We start from the raw sequence: 26,058 nt of genomic DNA on the forward strand, positions 1-26,058 counted from the left end.
ATGAGAACAGTTTCCAACTTTCAAAAGTTTCCAGTTCACAATATTGAATCTTCTGAAAATGAGTTTTCCGAATTTGAAAGCATGAATGCTAGAATGAGTTCTATGGAAAATGCTGTAAGTGACCTTTGCGAGAAAATGAATCATTTTTTAGAAGTAGGCTCGAACAACAATCCAAAAACGTAGTATTAGATTTGAATACGATCTCTCTTGATTTGCCTCATATTCATTACAATGATTCACGAATTTTGATCGATACAGGTAGTAAATATAATTTCATTAAACCTCAAATGGTTTCTCCTCAGACAAAAATAATTGATTGTGATTATAAAATTCGTACACCCGCTGGTGAATCTAATGGAAAAGGTTGTGTAAATATTAATGTTAAGAATATGCTTGGTGTTGATAAAGATGAAAAATTTTATGTGTATGATTTTAGCGATAATTATGATGTTCTTATTGGAAAGCAAACATTGCAAGGGTTGAAAGCAAAATTGATTTGGAGACCAATTGTCTCATAACGAAAGATTGCACGATACCACTGTTAGGAATGAATCATATTGAAATCAACAAAGGTTGGAATGAATTGAAAATTAAAACTAATGTTTGCACTCCATCAGATAAGCTATGTGTTGTTAGTATTAAGGAATTGCAGTTGTATAATATTGTAACTGATATTGATAGGAATGGTTTTATTGAGATTGAATATTTTTCTGATTGTGACAAAACGTTGAGTATCGAAACAGTTTCTGTAGAAGAATGTGAATTGTACATGGGTGAGATGATCGATAATCCCCTCTCCATTGACGAAATCACTTCTTTATTGAGAACTGAGCATATGAACTCAGAAGAGAAAGAATGCATTATTAGTACTCTTATGAAATATCCCGAAATAATAAAATTCGAAGGTGATATATTAACTGCTACTAACTTGCTCAAGCATAAAATAGTGACTACAGACGAAGAACCTGTTTATTCAAAAAACTACCGCTATCCTATCTCATTTAGGCAGGATATTAGTAATGAAATAAACAAGTTACTCGAACAAAAGATAATAAGACCGTCTAATTCTCCGTACAACTCTCCCTTATGGGTTGTGCCGAAGAAACCTGATGCTTCAGGAAAACGCAAAGTTCGTCTTGTAGTAGATTATCGGAAATTGAACAACAAAACTAAAGATGATAGATTTCCTCTTCCGAATATTGAAGACTTGTTCTCAAAAATCGGTCGAGCAACGTACTTTTCGGCTATTGACCTTGTTTCAGGATTCCATCAAATTGAAATGGAACCCGAATCAATACCAAAAACAGCATTTAGTACTGAAAATGGTCATTATGAGTTTCTCAGAATGCCATTTGGGTTGAAAAATGGTCCACCTCAATTTCAAAGGACAATGAACTTGATATTTTGTGATTTACCAAATGTTCTTGTATATCTTGATGATATTATTATTTTTAGTGATAGCTTACAAGAGCACATGAAACACCTGAACGTTGTATTCAAACGATTGAAAACTCATCAACTAAAAATACAATTAGACAAGACCGAATTCTTTAAGAAAGAACTTCTATTCTAGGTCACATAGTTTCGGAAAAAGGCATTCAGCCTAACCCTGAAAAAGTAAAAGCAATAAAAGATTTTCCCGTTCCACAAACTACTAAACAAATAAAACAATTTTTAGGTTTGGCAGGATACTACAGAAAAATGATAAAAGGATTCGCTAAAATAGCTCAACCTTTAACTAACGCATTGAGAAAAACATCCACTATAAACCCAAAAGATCCTAAATTCATTGAAGCTGTCAATTTTCTGAAAGAAGCAATTACTAACGCACCAATATTGCAGTTACCTAAATTGAATGATCCATATATTTTGACAACAGACGCATCCAATGTAAGCTTAGGGGCGGTCCTTAGTCAAATGACTGACAATAAAGATCTCCCAATTTCATTCGCTTCTAGAACACTCAATCCCGCTGAACAAAATCTTTCTACTATTGAAAAAGAAATGTTAGCAATAACTTGGGCAGTGAAACATTTCAGGCCATATTTGTAACTAACTTTCGGAATTCAGAATTATTTACCAAATAATCAAGATCAGGATAATCCCGCAGTAATCACTGAAGAACTTGCTAATCAATACTTCAAAGAAATACAAGCGTTGAATGATGCCGTTTACAAGAAAATAATCGAGGAAAAAGAAAAACGAACAGAAAAATGTAACAAAAATAGAGAGGAACCACCTGAAATACCAGATAGGATATTCATCAAAAACCCGAAATTTCACAAAAATGTTCCAAGGTATAGCACAGCTACTAAGGAAGGTGATAGGTTTAAACTGAAAAGAAATTTAATCAAAATCCACCCTAACAGAATGAAAAGGCCTCGTAAAAAAGTAAAAGATAATCTAATTGTTGCAGATGAAGGCAATGACCATCCTTCTGTTGTTCCTGATCCCAGCAACGTTGACGTACAGACTGACAGACTTGTCAAAGACAGCAGGAATAATTCCGATTAAAATAGGACAATCTATGCTCATTAACGACACATACAAAGTTATCCATTTTACTAACGTGACTGACCTTAAAATACAATCTTTGAAATTACAGACTCATATTAATAATCTGCAAGTCGCTTACATATCCTCTGACATTATTGAATCTTTGAAGAAAATTTCACTCAACCAATATTTTAAATTAGAATGATTTCTGAAAATAAAAATAAAAAGGTAAAACGTGGACTAATGAACGGATTAGGAAACGCCATATCATGGTTGACAGGACTTATGACTGCTGACGACAAAGAACACCTCGACAAAGTTATTGAAAAAATAGAAAATAATGAATTACATCTTGTTAAAAATGAAGAACATAATTTTGAAATGAACCATGAGTTAATTAAGAAATTCAATTTCGATGTTGAACATATTAATTCAAATAATAAAGCATTAGAAAATATTACTAACGAAACTGCCAATATTGTCGAAAATATGCAAGCAGTTGACTTAATTACTTTGACTATACAATTGTTGGATGATGAAATAAATAATGTTGTTAACTCGTTGATGTATTGCAAAGAAGGGAAACTTCATCCATCAATTTTGAGCTTTGATGATTTTCGTAGGTTAATTAATTATAAGAATTATTCATTAGCTAGTAGAGATTCCAGTATTTTATGGGAAATTAGTAATAGCACTTGTATTTTATCGAAATCTGTTATAACTTACATTATCCATTTACCGAAATTAAACGATTTATTTGAAAAATATTGCTTCCCTATAGTTGGTTCAGAACCTACCTAAACTAAAACTGTAGGTAGGTTAATATTCACCTCTCATTTTATAATTATGTCTCATTACCCACGCACAAGCCTAGAGCTCATGTGGACACATCACCCTCAGCAAAAAAAAATATATATATATATCCGTTAAAATCCTAAATAAATACCGTAAGTGCTACTGTTAAGTGTTTTGGCTTAATAAAATTGAATTGAATTATGTGCTATCAGAATTGATTTCCAGTTAGCCTACTAATTAGTCAAGGTATGCGATCTTTATCTTCAGCTTAAAAAAAATTTCGATAGTAGTTTCGGTTGTTACGCCATTATCAATATCTAGTACCTGTAAACGCTTGTTACACCATCATCAAACTCTAGACGTCGTTAATAAAGATTGATAATGGTATAAAAACCGAAACTAGTAGGTAACGTATCTCAGATTGTTATGATATATAGTTAGTGGTTGTTATATATAGTTATTATATATAGGTAGTGGTTGAGACAAAAATTATATAAAGTTGTTTTCATTCAATATGCATATCTACCACAACATGACCTTCGCATCAACACAGAAAGCTCAGCTTAAAATTTGGTTTATTCTCTTTTTCTTCTGGTTCCTTCTCCTATCGGAGGTTGGAAATCATTACGGCAATTTTCACTTTATTGATTGCAGCCTTGAATAGTTCCCTTGAGTTGCAGCCATACCATTCTCTTAAATTATGCAGCCAGGATATCCTTCTTCTTCCCACACTCCTCTTTCCCATGATCCTTCCTTGCAATATAAGTCTCAACAGCTCATACTTTTCATCCCTCATTACATGGCCCAAATATTGCAATTTTCTTCTCTTTATAGTCGCAACAACTTCACATTCCTTTGCCATCATTAACATTACATCCCTATTTGTCACTTTTCTTGTCCATGGTATTCTCCACATCCTTCTATAGCACCACATTTCAAATGCCTCGATGTTTTTGAGGTTGACTTTTTCAAAGTCCATGCTTCCATGCCGTACAGCACTGTAGAAAAAACATAACAATGCAGCATGAGTATTCTAAGTTCCAGATTAATATCTCGGCTACACAGAAATATTTTCATTTTTATGAACACCTGTCGTGCTATTTCCACTCGTCCTTTGATCTCCCTGGTCTGATCGTTCACTTCAGTAATCCATGCTCCAAGATACTTATATGCTGTGACTCTCAATAGGTGTATTGTCCACTACAATATTAATTGGCACTCTCTGCTTTTTCGAGACGATCATGCACTTGGTTTTCTCAAGATTTAGCTTCAACCCATAGTTATTGCTGTAGTTAGTTATTCACATTTTCCAGTAATTGCTGCAACTCATTCTCACTTCCCGCTATCAGAAGTGTGTCATCTGCATAGCGTAAATTATTAAGTTACTCCATTTATGGGAAGACCAACATTTTGCTCCATTAAAGCTTCTCGACAAATGGCTTCACTGTAGACATTAAACAAGAGTGGTGAAAGGACCTGACGAACACCACGACAAATCTTCATCTCATTCTCAACTCTGATCTTTGCTGTTTGATTCTAGTATAAATTGGTAATTATGTTAATATCTCTACTGTCAATATTTTTACCTTTGAGAATTTCATACAGTTTGTCATGCCGCACCTTATCAAAGGCTTTTTCATGATCAATAAAGCACATATAAAGATCCATATTATTACAACCAGGCATCTTTGCATCAATACACTTAATCCAAACAATGCTTCTCTTGTGCCAAGGCCACTTCGAAAACCCAGTTGTGTGTCACTCATATCAGCCTCTAACTTATTAAAAATTCTTTTATGAATGATTTTGAGGAATACCTTTAGGGTGTGACTCATCAAGGCTATAGTTCTATGCTCAGCACATTCCTTAGCATTAGTTTTCTTTGGAAGAAGCACAAACGTTAATTGAAGCCACTCGTGTGGTATGATACCAGACTGGTAGATGGCATTAAAAAGATTTACCATTATTTCAAGTGGTAATTCATGAGCTTCAACAATTCCACAGGAATTTCATCCGGATTCACAGCCTTCCTCCCCTTAGATCTTTTAATAGCATACTCTACTTCACTTTTAAGAATGTCTGTTCCTGATCCTTCTGTATGAACCTCATTTACTATTGATCTATTATCATTAAACAACTCTTCTATATATTCAGTCCATCTCTTCATCTTCTCATTTATGTCAGCAATTATTTTACCATTTTTATCCTTAAGAACAGACACTCTTGCCTTTCTTCCACCAGTCATAGCTTGAATCTTTTTTTGCATATTAAAACTGTCAAATTTACTTTCACTCTCCTCTATCTCTTTACAGTTCTCTAAAACTCATTCTTCTTTGGCCTCCTTAATATTTCTCTTAATAAGTTGATTCACTTCTCTATACTTTCTCTCGTTCTTACCTTTATAACTTCGTCTCTCCTCGATCAGATTGAGTATTGCATCCGTCATCCATTCCTTCTTCTTCACCATTTTCGGAGATAATCTGTCCTTACCAGCTCTAAACAATGCATCCTTTATGTTACTCCACTTGTCATCGACATTTTCAATGGCCTTAAAATCTTTTATAACTTCAAACATTTGTTTTAAATAGGAGAAGCATAATGTAGGATTATGTTTGAACGTACGAGATGCTATAGAAATCAACCTACTCGATTTTATTCAATACTACAATAGTAGGCTAAGCTATATTCTACATGCTTTACTTATCACAGTATTATTTTCAAAACTGTACACTATTATCAATTTTGCTTTTAGGGATGAATTGTTCAAAATTAGGAAGTGGAACGAGATGAATGTATCAATCATTCTGAACTGCAGCTTTACTGAAGTATCACATTTTCTCATCATTCTTACTTTTGAATAGACAATGAATTTTAATGCTCTTTGTCAATCAATTGTTCCCATAGAAAACATGTATACCATAATATGTGTATATTATTTACGAATGTACTTAAGTTTCTCCTTCATTCTTGATACCAGCAACATTATATTACCGTATACAGTTTGCACAATATGAAACTTGAGTTTTTAAAACATATTTTTCGGTTCGATAGAAAACTGTAACCAATCATAATAATTTATTATAATAGTTTATAATTTTCATCAAGAAATTTTTTCTCACGATTAGGATATTGTGGTGCCATTGGCACCCCCAATGATGCTGACTGCCGCTGAATTTCCTGGCTTGGAAGATCCTGCCATGTTGGACCATCCAAGAATACTGCAAGTTATGCCTTCAATGAACCTCGTCGAAGAACCAAAAGGTAATTTGAATTTGCTTTGTTGAAAGTATAAAGAGGGAATCGGAGAAGAGGTAACTAAAGATAGTGGAACTAATAATACCAGCTCATTTATGGATATGTTGATATGATTATTATGTTTCAATTACCATATATCAAAATATTTTGATATTCTTATCCAACTTCTTTTTACTACAAACTGTTTTTACAATATAGCATACAAACGTTCAAACGAGTATGATAATTGCTACTGAATAAAATATACTAAATGATGTCTAATCACAGATTTATTAAAAAAGATAATGGTCTCGGTTGTTACCAGACTCTTTATTTATTTTTTTATTCATTTATTGTATAAAACACTGTATTCATAATACAATTAAGACATTGAAGGAAAAACTAGGCTGAGCTTGTAATATTTCTCTCCAAAAATTTTGATAAAATGTTAATGTTGTCCAAAAGTTAAGACTGTGTAATCACACACTGCTTCGTCACTTTTGAGTTTTGAGAGTTTACCAGAGATTGATAATGGTGTAATGGTAATTGAAATTGATAACAACCGAAACAAGTATCTCGTTTTTAATAAATCTGTGATTAGACATCTAATCATTTTATTCAGTAGCCTACGGTATGAATAACTACCACAAATCACTTTCACTACTACTCAGAAAATAATTGTTTTTCAAATATTTTATAATTGGACCTTCATTGAATTATTTCATGTTAATATAAATAAAACATGTTTTATTAGCTATTTAATAACTCTGATGACTATATTCCGAGAGACATAACTTATTACATGGTTCTTTCTCGAAGACAGAGAGGCCCGATGCTCTTTCCTTCACTAATCACTCCCACTACCTAACAGTATTCTCCCTACTTTTGTCTCAGCATCCAATTGTGCGTAGCATGCTTACTCCTCTCCAGTAACCTGTCCATGCCTCATACTCTGGAAGAAGAAATCTGGTTTCCTCTCTTCATGTTAGAAGTAATATCTCTCGGACTATAGCTTATGACTGATTTTACCTGGAGGAGAAAAATAAGCTATCCACAGGCTTATGCTTGGATGATAGGATAATGATAATGAGAGATGAATGGGTATCAAACCACCGGGAAGCGATTTTCGATGCAATGGATGATATTTAGTGGAGATTGACAGTCAGGTGGTCACCAGTCCAAGGAGGGTAGCGACTTAAGTATTTCAAGTAAAACTTCAAGTAGCCTACATTTTTTAAAATAAGATAGATTACGGGTTTTGTATGGTGTAAGTGAAGACCAGCACCTACCACTTCATTTGTGTGTGAAGATCTATATAATATGTTATTATAGTAGGTTGAATTTGTTTTTCTTTCCTCTCTTATATCCATTCTCATAGTATTTTTTAATATTATTTGCATTTTTCAATATTGTCGTTTTTCTTAATTGAAAGAGCGAAACAAAGTTGCCGATCCTTTGTCTTGTCAATGCCTTCTATAGACGGTAGCTGATACAGGTTTATGTTGTGATATTAACTGTTCATTCTCGTTTAAAATAATCATTTTTTTGAGCAAGAAAATATATTTCCCAATAGTTTCATGATGAATTTTCATAATTGAAATTAAATATTTTGTTAATTAATTATCAATTCTACATTATTAAAAGACGATCTGGCAACAGAGCAAAGCGATAAAGAGATAGCGCTATATCCGCTTTGTTGAATGATAGTCAAGGATAGCAATACTATTGCTAATTAATGCTAATTAAACACTGCCATTATAACATGGACCTGACTATTAATAATTTGGAGTTTATTTTCTTTGGTATATGTTTTACAAAAACTAAAGAACCTCTGACCATCTAATCGCATTGAAGTTTTGAAGTTTGAAGTTTTGGAGTTTTGACTCACTCCTTCACCTTCTTTATATAATTGATAGTTTTTGTGTAATCTTCTAGTATTATCAGTCCATTATATTGCGAATAATTGATTGGCAGCTACCGATACAATGCCGGCCAACGACATCTGCGAGCTGGTGACGGGCACAACACACGTGAACATGATGTCGCTGCTGTTCCCCGAGTACGAGGGCATGGAGGCCATCGACGACGAGGAGGATGAAGACGAACAGCGCTTCAACATCAAACTGAATGCGTCGATTCCGGCGCACTTCACACAAATGCAAATACGAGGCTCTGAGCCACCTTCTTGGTTCCCAGGTAAAATTACTCAACAATATTGCATTTTGATCCGCCTCCAAAAGGGGTCTCGATTAGACCAGGTCCTATTCTACAATGAAGCTGAAAACCTGGTACAATCGAACTACTGGGTTAGAAATTGAATGCTTCAATTAACCCAGTAGTTCGATTGTACCAGGTGGTATAAAAGAAACCTGGTCTAATCGAGACACAGGACCTGGTCTAATTGAGACATGGGCTTCCAACGTATATTTTGATAAGTTGAGGTGTGCGATTACACCAGGTTGTAGAATTTTTTATAGTCAAATGTGTAGATTGCACCAGGTTCCTTGTAAAATGGACCTTTTTCGCAAGGCTCTCTTTCATGCATACCTTTTCATTACCAATGTCGGTGAATAAAAGCACTAAATACATGCTTTTTTGGATTGTTCGAATCAAAAAATATCATTTGTTGAGTGAGCCAATTTTCAAAAATTTCATGAATATTCAGATTTAGAAAAGGCATTGACAATAACGATATATGCTTCAGCCGGGCGGGTCCTATTTTTATGGTAGCGTAGCTACTGACTGTACTTTATATATATAAATATAACAGCTCGTGCTCCTGCCATTACAGTATATATGACACCTGGTACAATCAAACTACTGGGCTAATCGAAACATTCCGTCTCGTTTAGCCCACATCTCCATTATACCGGGTCCTGTGTCTCGATTAGACCAGGTATCATTTAGATGACCTTGTATAATCGAACTACTGGGTTAATCGAGACAGAATGCTTCAATTAACCCAGTAGTTCGATTATACCAGGTCCTGGTCTAATCAAAAAAGTCCGACCTGGGGTAATCGAACACCTGGACTAATCGAGCACCTGGGATAATCGAACACCTGAGCTAATTGAAATACACCCCTCCAAACTATGTTCAAGTTTCCTGTAACCTGTAATAGACTCATGACTTTTCATTAATTTGAATTATTTCTTTTCTTCCTTTCACGGGTTAGGCATTACTGCCTGTTCCAAACCTCTGTGCCTCTAAAATCAACTCATCTCATTCTGGGACGTCTGCGATCTCATCTTCCAAATGACTGATGCAATCACTCATCCTAACATGCTCCAACAGTCACTCCTGTTCCTATTTATTCTATCTCTTACAGCAAGAGTCAGGAAATGTCAATTGGAAAATATTCTCATCTTCAATTGATATCTTCTCATTTACATTTGGCGATTTCTCAAATACAATTCACTATTCTCAATTACATGTGATGACTTCCCAAATACAATTGACTATTCTCATCTACATTTGACATTATCTCCATTATCTCAATTACAAGTGACTATTCTCAAATACAATTAATACTTTCTCAAATTAACTTGATACTTTCTCAAATAAAATTGGAAAAAGTGTAGAGAATCATATTTCTAATACCAAGAAGAAAAATCTTGTTAGATACTTAATATAAATTTATTGTTAGATACTTATATGTTAGATACTTAATGTTAGATACTTAATACTAATATTTTTAAGATTTCAATTTATCCAATTTCCAAACATCAGTAAACAAAACGAAAATGGCGAATTCCAAACAGTAAACTAACTATTCAGTGATGCAGAACTGCAAATGCAATGCTCACCAAAACTGGGCCACAGTGAATGTGCAGAATTGATGCATTAAGGGTATGTTTCAAAGAAAGGTATCTGATAGATAATCGAAAGATAAAATTTGTTATTGTATGGAAGCGAAACATGGGTATCAGTACTTTCTAAGCATGATGAGAACAGGTTGCAAGCATCAGAGATGTGATTCCTCCGTAGAACATTATATGGATGTAGCAGAGAAGATCACTACAGGAATACAAATATAGGGACTCAACATCCCACACAGCACAGAAAGTTTCAGATATATATCAGTTATGTATCAATGATATCTAAAACATACATATCACATGATATGTCTGTTACACATCAGTTAGATATCATTAATGGCCGATTTTCAACTTAACAAATTTCATCTTTTGGTTATCTATCAGATACCTTTCTTTGAAACTTACCCACAATGCATCTTTTCTGCACATGCGCTGTGGTACAGCTTTAGTGAGCATATTTTCAATGTATCAGATGTTATCTTCCAGTTATCTATCAGATACCTTTCTTTGAAACATACCCATAATGCATCAATTCTGCACATGCACTGTGGTACAGCTTTAGTGAGCATATTTTCAATGTATCAGATGTTATCTTCCAGTTATCTATCAGATACCTTTCTTTGAAACATACCCATAATGCATCAATTCTGCACATGCACTGTAGCCCAGTTTTGGTGAGCATTGCATTTGCAGTTCTGCATCACTGAATAGTTTGTTTACTGTTTGGAATTCGCCATTTTCGTTTTGTTTACTGACCTTTGGAAATCGGCCATTAATGTTATCTAACTGATGTGTATCAGACATATCATGTGATATGTATATTTTACATATCATTGATACATAACTGATATATATCTGAGACTTTCTGTGCTGTGTGGGATGTTGAGTTGAGTCCCTATATTTGTATTCCTGTAGCGATCTTCTCTGCTACATCCATATAATGTTCTATGGAGGAATCACATCTCTGATGCTTGCAACCTGTTCTCATCACGCTTGGGAAGTACTGATACCCATGTTTTGCTTCCATATAATAGTGTAGGTATTGCAATCGATTTGTAAAACTTTTGTACTTGTTTCCTTGGATGTACTATTTCTTAGATTTCGATGGATTGTCCCTCATATGTGTTGGAACCTAAGCAGCTTGTTGTCCGCATCTTTAACATGATTACGTGATATCACAGCCAAGATATTTGGAAAGGAAGACTAGCTCTAAAATTTGATTGTTAATAACTATTTGCTTTCTTACCGGATCTTTGCCCTTGAAAGCCATTACTCTTTTTTCCCAGAGGAGACTTTAAATTTTTACATGCTGCATTATAATTCATTCACCTTGAAAAGAGCTTGCTTAAGATCATCCCAATACTCTTGTAACACTAAATATAAGATCATCAGCAAAAAGCAGACATTCCAATTAATCACCTCTCCTATATGAATACCAGGCTTTACTTGGGTTTTCCATTTTCTGATTACGTCATCTAAATTAATATTAAACTTAATATTTAAAGTTGATAAACTTCAATGATAATGAGGAATCTTCAATTTTTATTTTAATCACCATATTGTTCCAGAAAATGTCCACATGTCTATTTTATATACAAAGCAAATTATCGAAGATTACTAGTGATTTTCTATAACTGAACATTCAAGTAGCTATATTAAAGTAGTTCATTTATTTATTTATTCGAAAACATTGAAGCATAATCATAGAATGATTTGGCTTGAAATGACTGTCCTTAATATTTCATTTAATTTTGATTTGAATATTGAATTGAATCTGCCGTTTTCATTAACAATCACAACAACAACGGCAATAAAAATAAAATTTTATTTCTAAAGGTGCGTACAGATATACGCGCCGCGAACATGAGCAATTCACTTTTAATCAGCTGACTGTATCTGTATTTTTACAGAAACGGTATAAGATATAGATATAAAAAGCTTGGCATCAGCTGATTAGAAGTGAATTGCTCATGTTCGCGGCGTGTAAATCTGTACGCACCTTTATACTTACACAAAAAAAACACATGAATATGTGGGACAACAATAAATAAATGTAAAGAAAATAACAAAATATAAAGCATTAATACTCCCTCTTTTCATTCCAGGTTATTATGTAGCATTACCTTCGAAGCCAGATGTCATGATTGAGAGAAAATATGGCAACATTCTAGAGAAAGTATGGGAGGAGGTTCAACCCGAATTTGTTAGACCAAGCGGAGGAGCAGCTATTATCGGTTCCTGATCAAAAATGTCATATCTTTTCAACCTGGATAAATAAATAATAATTGAAACGCTTATTTTTGTTGGTCATTTACTATAAATTGCACAAGTATTATAATTTTTTGCTTACATTAAAGGTTTAACTAAAGATTGAATAGAACTTAGGTATTTAATAGTTACTCGAATTTTATTTTAGTCCAAATCAATCACAGTGATTCTGAAAAATGTTTTAGAGAGATGTTCTCTGAAATACTGACTTGTTGGCTCTATAATATCCCACAAATAGAGATGGCCATCGACATGAAATGCCAATGTCAAAAAGGATTGCATCTTGTTCAACTCTCTACAACTCATAGTACCAAACTTGAGTTATTTCTAAAAATTCTTCGAATTTTTACCTCCAACTATATTTAGAATCCCTCTTAAATGTTACCTCTTGAAAACCTAATTCAATGTTCAATTCTCTTCAATCTTCAATTATTTCAATATAACTACCTATATAAGTAAAAAACTTGAAACTAGTCTCATTGAATTCCTTGTCAAATTAAACATTAGATTTGATGAATTTCGAAAAACCAGAAATTATTGGGAATACAAATATAAATGAACATTTCAATTTTGTCTAAGAAATGTTCTTTTCAATGATTCAATGTTCTCTGTAGTGTTTTAAGGTTAGCTTTGAAGAATAAATGTATAAGTGAATAGTATATTTTGCACCTACAGCAGAAAATGAGATTTTTCCGGCTCGAAATCGGTTTTTAAGTCCACGGCCGTAATATGCCGAGGACTAGAAAAGATTGAGAGCCGGAAAAACATTTTTGCCCGTGGTGCGAACGCTATTTTTTGCCACACACAAAAATAAACAATAGGTATATATATATATATATATATATATATATATATATATATATATATATATATATATGAGAATAGTTGTTTACTTAGCACTTCCGAAAGCAGAAGTGGAAGGTGATAGCTCTAGCAAATCTGAGGTAATCTGAATATCAGGAAATTGTCCAAGTATTTTTATTTTTTATTCTGATTTGTCTAAATAGCCTAAAAGATGATGTTCAATGATGTGGGAAGTTGAGTTTATACTTTATTTTTCTTTCAAATGACAATAAGATGATATTATTATAAATGTTTCAATTTTTGAATAATTAAAAGTTTTTTGATCACCTTTCTTAGTTCCATGTTAGCGGCTGGAAAGGGTACTCTTTCCGGCCTAGGCCGGAAAGAAACCTGTTCTGACGTCAGACGAGAGTCCTCTGCAAACAATGTCTTTCAGATCTATGTAGGGACTGGAAAACAGCTGCTTTCTGTGCAGTGTGGCGAAAAATTGTTTGTCAAATTAGTAAAATTTGTCTCTTTTCTGTATAGTGCTAATTGTAATAAAATAGAAAGAAAAATAAAAATCGCAATACCCTTTTTGAATTATTTATTTTTCTTTCTATTTTTAGTAGAATTTGATTAAATAATATTTATTGCTTATTTTGTTAATCAAGAAGTAACTAATTATAATATTATGTATTCCAATGTCCATGCTTGCCTGCGGTTACTTCTTTGTTTATCACTTTTGAAGAAGTTGAATAAATGTCTCTGTTTAATCGAGCAGTCAATTATTAGCCCAATCAAATGTTATACACGAAAAAGTTTGGAAGACAGTTTTTGACCCTGCAGTTCTGATTGAAGTGGTAAGGAGGTAAACATATCAAAAGTCCTCAGCCCTACCCACTGTGCTAAGAGGGTGGGGGTGGTTCAAAGTTACCGTTTTTTGGTATCTCACATATAACTAGGAAACTTTGTATTTTACGAACATGACTGTCGAAAATTGAGGCTTACAGATAATTTCCTACAATATTGATCTCACAACTTTTTCTGTAAATTCTATAGTTCCCAAGATATCCGCTCTTGACCGCGTAGTTCCGCCTAGCGGACAGATTCAAGATCAATCCAGTCGATTATACCCAGTTATATTCACCATAGTAAAAGTTGGTGGAATTGGATAAATCTTTCAGATATTGTGGTTTCATTATTTTTGAGCTTTCAGATGGTTGAATTGATCCGATATCCTCCACATTATTAGAATTACAGACGATTTCTTGAAAATCGACATATTTTTGCCACCACCTTGTTTTTTCATGATGACAAACATTTTTGAGATTGCCATCATGGATAATATCTTTCTACACATCATTATAAAGAGATTGATACCATTCCCAATTCTGTACCTTCAAGGAGTCATGATTTACACGGTTTTCTAATTGTTGGGATTGGCATTTGGTGGAGAAAGCGTGTTTTCCGGGTACTTTTTTAGTGTAGAAACACACAGAAAAGCGTGGCGTAGAGTAGCGTATTCGAAAACACACAGAAAGCGTAGCTTAGCGTAAAGGCGGCAAAATTCAAATTCAGATTCAATCCATTTCACAATATTTACAAATTATAATCAAGAAGATAAGAAGATTACACAGTTCAACAAGATGAAAATATTAAGTTAACAATTATTGAGTAGGCTTATAATTAATTATTGAACAATATTTTTTGACAAAAACTTGGAATAATATATTACTATCTATTATCAGGACTAATCAATGACAGTGATTCTGAAAATGTTTTAGAGAGATGTTTTCTGAAATACTGACTTGTTGGCTCTATAATATCCCACAAATAGAGATGGCCATCGAGATGTGTAATATTACATTTTTTCTCACATTGGAATCGAATCTTCAATTCGAGATCTATGAAACTTTATAGTAAATATCAGAGTCATCGATATACGGACAAACTTTTTGACTGAGAATTTTTTATCGTAAATGATTGTTGCATTGTTCCATGGTGTCACCGAGGCTGGGTTAACAGAATTAATAGATAAATGGTTTATTTAAATAGAGATGATATATAAAAATTTAAAATAACAGTTTCAAAATAAAGTTTTATTGAGAACAAATATAAAATGTGAATTCTAAACTTGTAATTTATAATTTTTTGGTGACGTGTCCGTAATGTTGAGGTGTCTAGAAGCTTTGCTCTCTTCCTGGTAGATAGATTTTTCCTGTGGGTTCTTCTCTCTGAAACATGGCTGGCTGATGGGTGTTGTAACTTTGTGCTCTTTAAATAATTTTCTATTTAAGTGAATTTATTAATGTTTTAATTTGAGTTTTAAACAGTTTATAGTGTTCTATTTTGTCTGTTTATTGATTTGTGTGTATACAAGCCAATAGCCACTGTTTTTTCAACTGTAAACTCGATAAGTATTTAGTTCATAGTAACTGTAGATGCTTAGGCTTGTAAGTTATTGTTCTTTCTATATTTGTGTAATATATTGCCAAAATTCTTCTGCAGATTATAAGTTCATTTGCTCTGAAAACTGGATTTCTCATTCATAGGCGATAGATCCATTCAGAATTTATCAAGAATCTATTACATTGGAGCCGACAACTATCCTTAGGTTAATAGGTGTTAAATGCTATCCAACCGATTAAGGAGAAACTGGTAGCACGGCAAATGTTACCCCTGTGGTGGGACCGAATTACAAAATAAATATGTCCCAAATGGTACACCATGAAATCCCTGGTTATGAAAAATTATTAGTAGGATAGATATCTTGATAGGTTATGAATGGTATACTGCTGAATGGGAAGTCGGTTCAAGAGAGATCAAGTTTTAATGAATAGATATCAGTGCATATTACAAGATGGCAAACATTAAAAATGATATAAATCTTATAGCATTCCTAACACAAAGATTTGATAATTTTAAACAAGAGCAAAATGCTAGGTTTGATGAGCAAAATGCTAGGTTTGATGAGCAAAATGCTAAGTTTGATGATATGAAGCAAGAATTTGCTAGCATTAGACTAGAGCAGGTTAGTATAAACCTTCTATTGAAAAATGCACATGAAACATTGAGTGATAATCATGAAGATGAAAATAAATTGAAGCAGGATAATAGTAGTGTTAAGATACAGGATCAACTCATTCAAGTTTCTGACAATGTAGGCCTAGTTACTGTTGTTGAAAAAGTCAACCTTAATGAGATAGTAGAATTGAGTAAAGAAGTAGATAGGGAGTTGTCTTCACTGAAAGTCAACTATCATGAAAGTAATATGCTACATTGAAGGTTAGGAAAACTATGAACAAAGTGAATGTTTACATGAGACAGGTTCTGTAGAGGTTAGGAACAATGTAAACAAAATGAATCTTGCTTTGAATCAAGTGATGAGTTCAACTTTCAACTGAGAATTGAAAAGGTGTATGCAAAGCATATTTAGTAAACATGACTAACTTAGTAAGCAAACGGCTTTGGTGAAACAAATGAACCTGAATAAAATCATGTTCTTGAAGAAAACAAAACACAAAGTCACCATTGATGTGTTAGTATTCAAGGTTGTTTCAAGTTGCTTATTTACAAGATGATGACTGTGAATCACATGATGAAAGGGTATCCCCAGCACACAATGATTAGGAATCCTGTGTTATGCTGGGATTCAGAATAGCATAATCGCATGCAGTGTATGGTAAGAGTCCATAATTGTGTCTTTTTTCTTCCTGTAGCCTATTTTCTTGGCCTTAATTTTTCAAATTTCGATTCTTTCCTGTTTGTGTGTATGTTCAGTAAAATTCTTCTATGATGCATATCTTAACCAATCTTGTCCATAGTCATTAAATTTGTTTTACTGAAATAATTTTAGAAGTTAAAATAGTAGCTTATTTTCCTAATCTTTAAATTGTTGATAAAACTAAACTTTTCTAAAATCTATCCACGTAGTGTAAAGAATTGTGTGCTTGTGACATATTTTTTCATCATGTATCACTCTTTGAAAATGTGTGTTGTTTTAGGAAATTTATTTACCAGTTTTCTTTTTCTCTTGTTTGTATTTTTTAGTGAACTTATTTACCCATTATCCATCTTGATCGTCTTTTATTGTAATATTGAAATGTTTGTACTTATTACACAGTCTTTAAATTATAAATTATTTAAAAAAATAAATGGTTCAATTTACAACAGCTGAATCTATTATGTATAAATTCTTTTGTTATAATAAATAAACTTCAACATTGAAAGTATTAATGAATTGTGTAGCCATATATGTGATGTATTAATGAAAGTTACTTGATAATAATGTTTCATTGAATAAAAACGTTGTGTTATTTATCAATTGAAATGAGTAAAGGTTAAAATTTTCTAAAGTTTTTGTAATTGATATCTTTTTCAAAATTTTAAAACTGTTTATTCTATAAATTTTGATATGATTGATTATCGTTTGAAATGGATGCTGGAGTGTATGTAGAATTTTTAGTGGGGTTTGTTGATTAGAATTTTGCTGGTATGTGATTGTTTTTGAGATGGAAAACCATTATTGCCTAAAGAAGAAATGACCAGAGGTTATGACTTAGAGAGGCAGTAATGAGATAATATTTTTTGCGTTGATTAATAAGTTGATGCCATAGATGCAAAAAATGATTAATAATGTTGATTGCATAGATGCAGATTACTTACGAATATTGATTGCCTTGAAGCAAAATATTATTGATGTTTTGAATGATTTCTGTTTAATGATTGATAGTAAAGTTTTGTCATGAAATGTAGTGTTGTGTTTAGAACATTGAAAAGTCGAAATAAACTATAGTATCCAACAAACTATGATTAATAATATTGAATAATTTGCTTTTTATAAAATATTTGAACAATGAATAGATGGAAAATGAAATATTTTTTTTTTAATTTATAATTGATATCTCCATATTTCACAATTTATGTATTGCTGACTGACTTAATAAGATGTTAACAAATTTCAATTTTATATTGATATATACTTAAAAATAATTATCATGTGTATTAGATGTATTGATAGCCTAATCAAGATTTTCTTCTAGTTTATAAGCATTTTAAGATAACAGGTACAGCACAGACATTAACATTGAAATAATTATCATGTGAATCTCGAAATCAGCAACAAGTGAACGCCATGAAGAGTGTTAAGAACATTTGGGTGATTTTCGAACTAGTGTGACTCAGCTACGCCAATATCTACGCTGATGCCTACACTAATAACTACGCCAATATCTACGCTGATGTCTACACCAATACCAACGCCAATATCTACACTAATATCTACACCAATATCTACGCCAATGCTGATGCCAATGCCAATGCCTGCGCCAATGCTGATGCCAATGCCAAAATCAATGCCAATGCCTGCGCCAATGCTGATGCCAATGCCAAAATCTACGCTGATGCCTACACTAATAACTACGCCAAATGTCAACACCAATATCAAACCAATAACTACGCCAAAATCAATGCCTGCGCCCATGCTGATGCCAACGCCAATATCTATGCCGATGCCTTGGCCGATGCCAATGCCTGAGCCAATGCTGATGCAATGCCAAAATCTACGCCGATGCCTGCGCAATGCCAATGCCTGCGCCAATGCTGATGCCAATGCCAAAATCTACGCCGATGCCTGCGCCAATGCCAATGCCTGCGCCAATGCTAATGCCAATATCAACGCTGATGCCAATGCCGACACCAAGCATACGCCAATAAAAATGCCAACGCTTATTGCTGACTTTGTATCTCAAACTTCACACTACTACATTACCTGGAGGTAATTGCCATCCATGTTCACGTTTGCAACTGTGAGTTCAGAATAACAGTCACAGTATCATGGAAGAATTGATTCAAAAAATCCTCTCCTAAATTATTCCTGTATGCAGAACTCTAAACCTTGAAAGCTGAAAATATCAAAAAACCAAACCTTACCTAAATTAATCCTCACCTAAATTAATCCTGTATGCCGTCTATCTCTTTTCCAAAAAACGAATTACATTGTCATTTCAAGCCTGAAATGTACATTGTATAATTACAAATATGATACAAAATTTCGTGACTCTGTATCGAGTTGATATGCAGCCGTCTACTACAAGCATGAGGCAATGCTAACTGAGATGTCACCTGTATCGAGTTGATATGCATCAGTCGACTACAAGTATCAGCCCAACACTAACGTCATCACACTTAACTGAAAATCATACTGAGTGCCTTAACGGACTGTTTTCCAAAATGTGCATCGATAAAATCAACCACGTCAATAGTGAAAGAAATGAACATTTTTTCATTTATTGAAATTTTATGTGAAAATTAATGTAACAATTCATCAATTCATTTAAAAAAAAAATAAATAATAATAATAAATTTTCATTCAACATACTAATTTTTTTATGCAATAAAAAATTAAATTTCTATCTATTAAATTTATTTGCAATTTCAAAAACTATTCTTTACATATTAAACTTTCTGTTGAGATATTTTCCTTTAAATTATAAAGCTAAATCAAAAGTAATTTTGATACTTTGAAATATTGTTTGGAAACATATAACAAATGCTATTGATGAATTTTATAATAATTTTCAATTATAGTTGACATGTAATGTTTTTATAGAAAAAATTGTTACTGTTCTCAAATTTAATTTCAACAATTTTCAAACAGTAAAATTTTTTATGTCAAGAGGGGGGTATTGTAATATTACATTTTTTCTCACATTGGAATCGAATCTTCAATTCGAGATCTATGAAACTTTATAGTAAATATCAGAGTCATCGATATACGGACAAACTTTTTGACTGAGAATTTTATCGTAAATGATTGTTGCATTGTTCCATGGTGTCACCGAGGCGGGTTAACAGAATTAATAGATAAATGGTTATTTAAATAGAGATGATATATAAAAATTAAAATAACAGTTTCAAAATAAAGTTTTATTGAGAACAAATATAAAATGTGAATTCTAAACTTGTAATTTATAATTTTTTGGTGACGTGTCCATAACGTTGAGGTGTCTAGAAGCTTTGCTCTCTTCCTGGTAGATAGATTTTTCCTGTGGGTTCTTCTCTCTGAACATGGCTGGCTGATGGGTGTTGTAACTTTGTGCTCTTTAAATATTTTCTATTTAAGTGAATTTATTAATGTTTTATTGAGTTTTAAACAGTTTATAGTGTTCTATTTTCTGATTACGTCATCTAAATTAATATTAAACTTAATATTTAAAGTTGATAAACTTCAATGATAATGAGGAATCTTCAATTTTTATTTTAATCACCATATTGTTCCAGAAAATGTCCACATGTCTATTTTATATACAAAGCAAATTATCGAAGATTACTAGTGATTTTCTATAACTGAACATTCAAGTAGCTATATTAAAGTAGTTCATTTATTTATTTATTCGAAAACATTGAAGCATAATCATAGAATGATTTGGCTTGAAATGACTGTCCTTAATATTTCATTTAATTTTGATTTGAATATTGAATTGAATCTGCCGTTTTCATTAACAATCACAACAACAACGGCAATAAAAATAAAATTTTATTTCTAAAGGTGCGTACAGATATACGCGCCGCGAACATGAGCAATTCACTTTTAATCAGCTGACTGTATCTGTATTTTTACAGAAACGGTATAAGATATAGATATGAAAGGCTTGGCATCAGCTGATTAGAAGTGAATTGCTCATGTTCGCGGCGTGTAAATCTGTACGCACCTTTATACTTACACAAAAAAAACACATGAATATGTGGGACAACAATAAATAAATGTAAAGAAAATAACAAAATATAAAGCATTAATACTCCCTCTTTTCATTCCAGGTTATTATGTAGCATTACCTTCGAAGCCAGATGTCATGATTGAGAGAAAATATGGCAACATTCTAGAGAAAGTATGGGAGGAGGTTCAACCCGAATTTGTTAGACCAAGCGGAGGAGCAGCTATTATCGGTTCCTGATCAAAAATGTCATATCTTTTCAACCTGGATAAATAAATAATAATTGAAACGCTTATTTTTGTTGGTCATTTACTATAAATTGCACAAGTATTATAATTTTTTGCTTACATTAAAGGTTTAACTAAAGATTGAATAGAACTTAGGTATTTAATAGTTACTCGAATTTTATTTTAGTCCAAATCAATCACAGTGATTCTGAAAATGTTTTAGAGAGATGTTCTCTGAAATACTGACTTGTTGGCTCTATAATATCCCACAAATAGAGATGGCCATCGACATGAAATGCCAATGTCAAAAAGGATTGCATCTTGTTCAACTCTCTACAACTCATAGTACCAAACTTGAGTTATTTCTAAAAATTCTTCGAATTTTTACCTCCAACTATATTTAGAATCCCTCTTAAATGTTACCTCTTGAAAACCTAATTCAATGTTCAATTCTCTTCAATCTTCAATTATTTCAATATAACTACCTATATAAGTAAAAAACTTGAAACTAGTCTCATTGAATTCCTTGTCAATTAAACATTAGATTTGATGAATTTCGAAAAACCAGAAATTATTGGGAATACAAATATAAATGAACATTTCAATTTTGTCTAAGAAATGTTCTTTTCAATGATTCAATGTTCTCTGTAGTGTTTTAAGGTTAGCTTTGAAGAATAAATGTATAAGTGAATAGTATATTTTGCACCTACAGCAGAAAATGAGATTTTTCCGGCTCGAAATCGGTTTTTAAGTCCACGGCCGTAATATGCCGAGGACTAGAAAAGATTGAGAGTCGGTAAAACATTTCTGGCCGTGGTGCGAACGCTATTTTTTGCCACACACAAAAATAAACAATAGGTATATATATATATATATATATATAATATATATATATATATATGAGAATAGTTGTTTACTTAGCACTTCCGAAAGCAGAAGTGGAAGGTGATAGCTCTAGCAAATCTGAGGTAATCTGAATATCAGGAAATTGTCCAAGTATTTTTATTTTTTATTCTGATTTGTCTAAATAGCCTAAAAGATGATGTTCAATGATGTGGGAAGTTGAGTTTATACTTTATTTTTCTTTCAAATGACAATAAGATGATATTATTATAAATGTTTCAATTTTTGAATAATTAAACGTTTTTTGATCACCTTTCTTAGTTCCATGTTAGCGGCTGGAAAGGGTACTCTTTCCGGCCTAGGCCGGAAAGAAACCTGTTCTGACGTCAGACGAGAGTCCTCTGCAAACAATGTCTTTCAGATCTATGTAGGGACTGGAAAACAGCTGCTTTCTGTGCAGTGTGGCGAAAAATTGTTTGTCAAATTAGTAAAATTTGTCTCTTTTCTGTATAGTGCTAATTGTAATAAAATAGAAAGAAAAATAAAAATCGCAATACCCTTTTTGAATTATTTATTTTTCTTTCTATTTTTAGTAGAATTTGATTAAATAATATTTATTGCTTATTTTGTTAATCAAGAAGTAACTAATTATAATATTATGTATTCCAATGTCCATGCTTGCCTGCGGTTACTTCTTTGTTTATCACTTTTGAAGAAGTTGAATAAATGTCTCTGTTTAATCGAGCAGTCAATTATTAGCCCAATCAAATGTTATACACGAAAAAGTTTGGAAGACAGTTTTTGACCCTGCAGTTCTGATTGAAGTGGTAAGGAGGTAAACATATCAAAAGTCCTCAGCCCTACCCACTGTGCTAAGAGGGTGGGGGTGGTTCAAAGTTACCGTTTTTTGGTATCTCACATATAACTAGGAAACTTTGTATTTTACGAACATGACTGTCGAAAATTGAGGCTTACAGATAATTTCCTACAATATTGATCTCACAACTTTTTCTGTAAATTCTATAGTTCCCAAGATATCCGCTCTTGACCGCGTAGTTCCGCCTAGCGGACAGATTCAAGATCAATCCAGTCGATTATACCCAGTTATATTCACCATAGTAAAAGTTGGTGGAATTGGATAAATCTTTCAGATATTGTGGTTTCATTATAATTGATCCGATATCCTCCACATTATTAGAATTACAGACGATTTCTTGAAAATCGACATATTTTTGCCACCACCTTGTTTTTTCATGATGACAAACATTTTTGAGATTGCCATCATGGATAATATCTTTCTACACATCATTATAAAGAGATTGATACCATTCCCAATTCTGTACCTTCAAGGAGTCATGATTTACACGGTTTTCTAATTGTTGGGATTGGCATTTGGTGGAGAAAGCGTGTTTTCCGCTGCAAACGGTACTTTTTAGTGTAGAAACACACAGAAAAGCGTGGCGTAGAGTAGCGTATTCGAAAACACACAGAAAGCGTAGCTTAGCGTAAAGGCGGCAAAATTCAAATTCAGATTCAATCCATTTCACAATATTTACAAATTATAATCAAGAAGATAAGAAGATTACACAGTTCAACAAGATGAAAATATTAAGTTAACAATTATTGAGTAGGCTTATAATTAATTATTGAACAATATTTTTTGACAAAAACTTGGAATAATATATTACTATCTATTATCAGGACTAATCAATGAATTGGGATTAATGAATAATACTCGCCGAGAGTTCAATACTCTGGGTCTGCAAGCAATAATGAATACCTATAAATTTATTAATCCATGGAAAGATGGAAAATAGAAATAAATGAGTAGATAGGCTACATTGGAAATTTCACAGATCAGACTTCTCTTTTAATAGTTTTAAATATATAAGTAGATGTTACTATAAGTTGAGTGTTTGTTAAAACTTTAAATGGTAGAATTTGATATTTTATTCAGATTTTCAATGTTTTTATTTATTTAAAATTACCCTTGTAAAAGAAATAATGTTAAGCTCTTTCCATGATTTCCAATAACTCTGTATGTCTATATTTTTTCAACTGTAGTGTGTTGAAAAATTCTATGCTAGGAAAGTTATACCTTATTCTAAAAGGAAGATTATACCTCATAATACTAGTGCTACCTCAAGTTATGAGTTATTATTCATAAAATAATAACTACAATAATTATAACTATTATAACTCAATAACTTATAAGTTATAAGTGAAAATTATATTATAGAAGTTCTTTAATCAGTGTTATTATTAATCAGTATTTTAAAAAATGAATGAGCATATTATATTATTTCCAACATATTTCTTTTTTCATGAAAAATTATACTCATTTTCAATATACTCGATTACCACACAGTGTTTAAATGCTCCCGCCAGTCAGAGTTATTGTGATCATCGTAATATTTGAGGTTATACGCTCGAATACGCTCCGAGAAAAACAAACTAGTTTGTTCCTGCGGTATACGCTACGCTACTACTCTACGCTACGCTCCAATACGCTACCCAGTGTGTACAACCACCATTCAATGCATGACTTTGTTTCAAAACATACGCTACTCGACGCTGTCTTTGTGTTTCTACACTACTCTTTTTCCGATGACGCTCCAGCCGTAATATGGACTCACAGCCTCCAACCAAATGTCATTTTGAAACTTTGGAAATATTCTACAACACTGTGCCAATAATGCTAGTGTTTGTCCACTGCGAATATATTTACAGGGTAGAAAGTGAAATATTGTCCCCGAAAAATGTATGTTTCAAGTTTTTAAAGTTGAATAAATAATGGGAAGAGTGGTCGAAATGAGTTGATTCTATGAACATCATTTTTTGGTTACTTCTGAACACTTTAGTGGTAATATCAATCCAATATCTCTTACAATAACTGAATAACAAGCGATATAATAATTTCTGTCAATAATGACCGCCATCTTGTATTTTTCAATGATGTGGAATATTTTTGTTGTTTCTATCATCAATATAATTAATGATAATCAAATAATAATTTTGTTGTTTCTATCGATATTCTATCGTCTTGTTATAACGAAGTGATTGAGACCATTTGCAAGTCTCTATCTTAGAGAATAGTCATAAAAAAATCGATTTTATAGTTCTAGCTTGTAACCTCATGCATATGGAAAAACGCACCAGAAATCATGCAGGGTTTTCTTTGGAGGGTGCTGGAGGACTCATTTGTACAAAGAAAGTTATAATGGTATGAAATTTGAACAAATTTAGAGAAAAAGTTTTTTGGGCTTTTGAAAGTTATAACTGAAAAAATATGCGTTTTAGAGGAAAATTTTATAGAAAAAAAATTGTAGAGGAAGATTTTAAAAGTATTTTCGTCTAAAAAAACGGTTGAATATCTTGAACTGTTATTGAAATACAAGCAATATAGCAGAACCCTGAAAATTTTGGCGGCCATCTTGTTGCCTGTGATTTCGACTTATCATCATTACGATCCTTATTATGCTAGACCTAACGAGGGAATTGAGACATCTTCCACGTCTGTTACTCAAAAATGACCACGGAATGACATTTGCGCCCAGACTATTACGATAAAATTGACAACTAAATTGATTAACAGTCTAATTCTGTCAGGTTGGCATAAGTTGAGGATGGTTTCTAAACAAGATTTGAGTTCAGTCACTTCATAAGGCAAAAGCTGAAGAACTTAAAATACATTTATTGAGCAAAAACTTGATTGGGCACTGCTGCTTCAATCGGAGCTATTCTTAAGCGTATAGATAATTTTTATTAAATCTCAATGTTTCATGAGACGGAATTTTATGACGGGAGTTGCTTTTATCAATTGATCCGATTCTATCAATACTACTTGTGTTTGTATATTCGACAGATCTCGGAAAA

At 32.6% G+C, this 26,058-nt stretch overlaps 1 protein-coding gene across 1 annotated transcript; it reads left to right on the forward strand.

The window, feature by feature from the left end:
* Positions 1–6,268: 6,268 nt before the first annotated feature.
* On the forward strand, positions 6,269–12,640 carry LOC120349858. The gene is made up of 3 exons (XM_039421081.1): positions 6,269–6,552; positions 8,500–8,721; positions 12,449–12,640. The coding sequence occupies exons 1-3, from the start codon at positions 6,444–6,446 to the stop codon at positions 12,583–12,585; spliced, it is 468 nt and encodes a 155-aa protein (XP_039277015.1). The 5' UTR covers positions 6,269–6,443; the 3' UTR covers positions 12,586–12,640.
* Positions 12,641–26,058: the final 13,418 nt, after the last annotated feature.

The sequence above is a fragment of the Nilaparvata lugens genome, chromosome 2 (assembly GCF_014356525.2).
Source record: "Nilaparvata lugens isolate BPH chromosome 2, ASM1435652v1, whole genome shotgun sequence".
Classification (NCBI taxonomy): domain Eukaryota; kingdom Metazoa; phylum Arthropoda; class Insecta; order Hemiptera; family Delphacidae; genus Nilaparvata; species Nilaparvata lugens.

What these genes read in the sequence shown, in the direction of transcription:
- LOC120349858 (XM_039421081.1), top strand. Translation starts at nt 6,444, where the DNA reads ATGATGCTGACTGCCGCTGAATTTCCTGGCTTGGAAGATCCTGCCATG. An exon ending in CCTCGTCGAAGAACCAAAAG is followed by an intron (nt 6,553 to 8,499) that starts GTAATTTGAATT and finishes ATTGATTGGCAG; the next exon opens with CTACCGATACAATGCCGGCC. An exon ending in GCCACCTTCTTGGTTCCCAG is followed by an intron (nt 8,722 to 12,448) that starts GTAAAATTACTC and finishes TTTTCATTCCAG; the next exon opens with GTTATTATGTAGCATTACCT.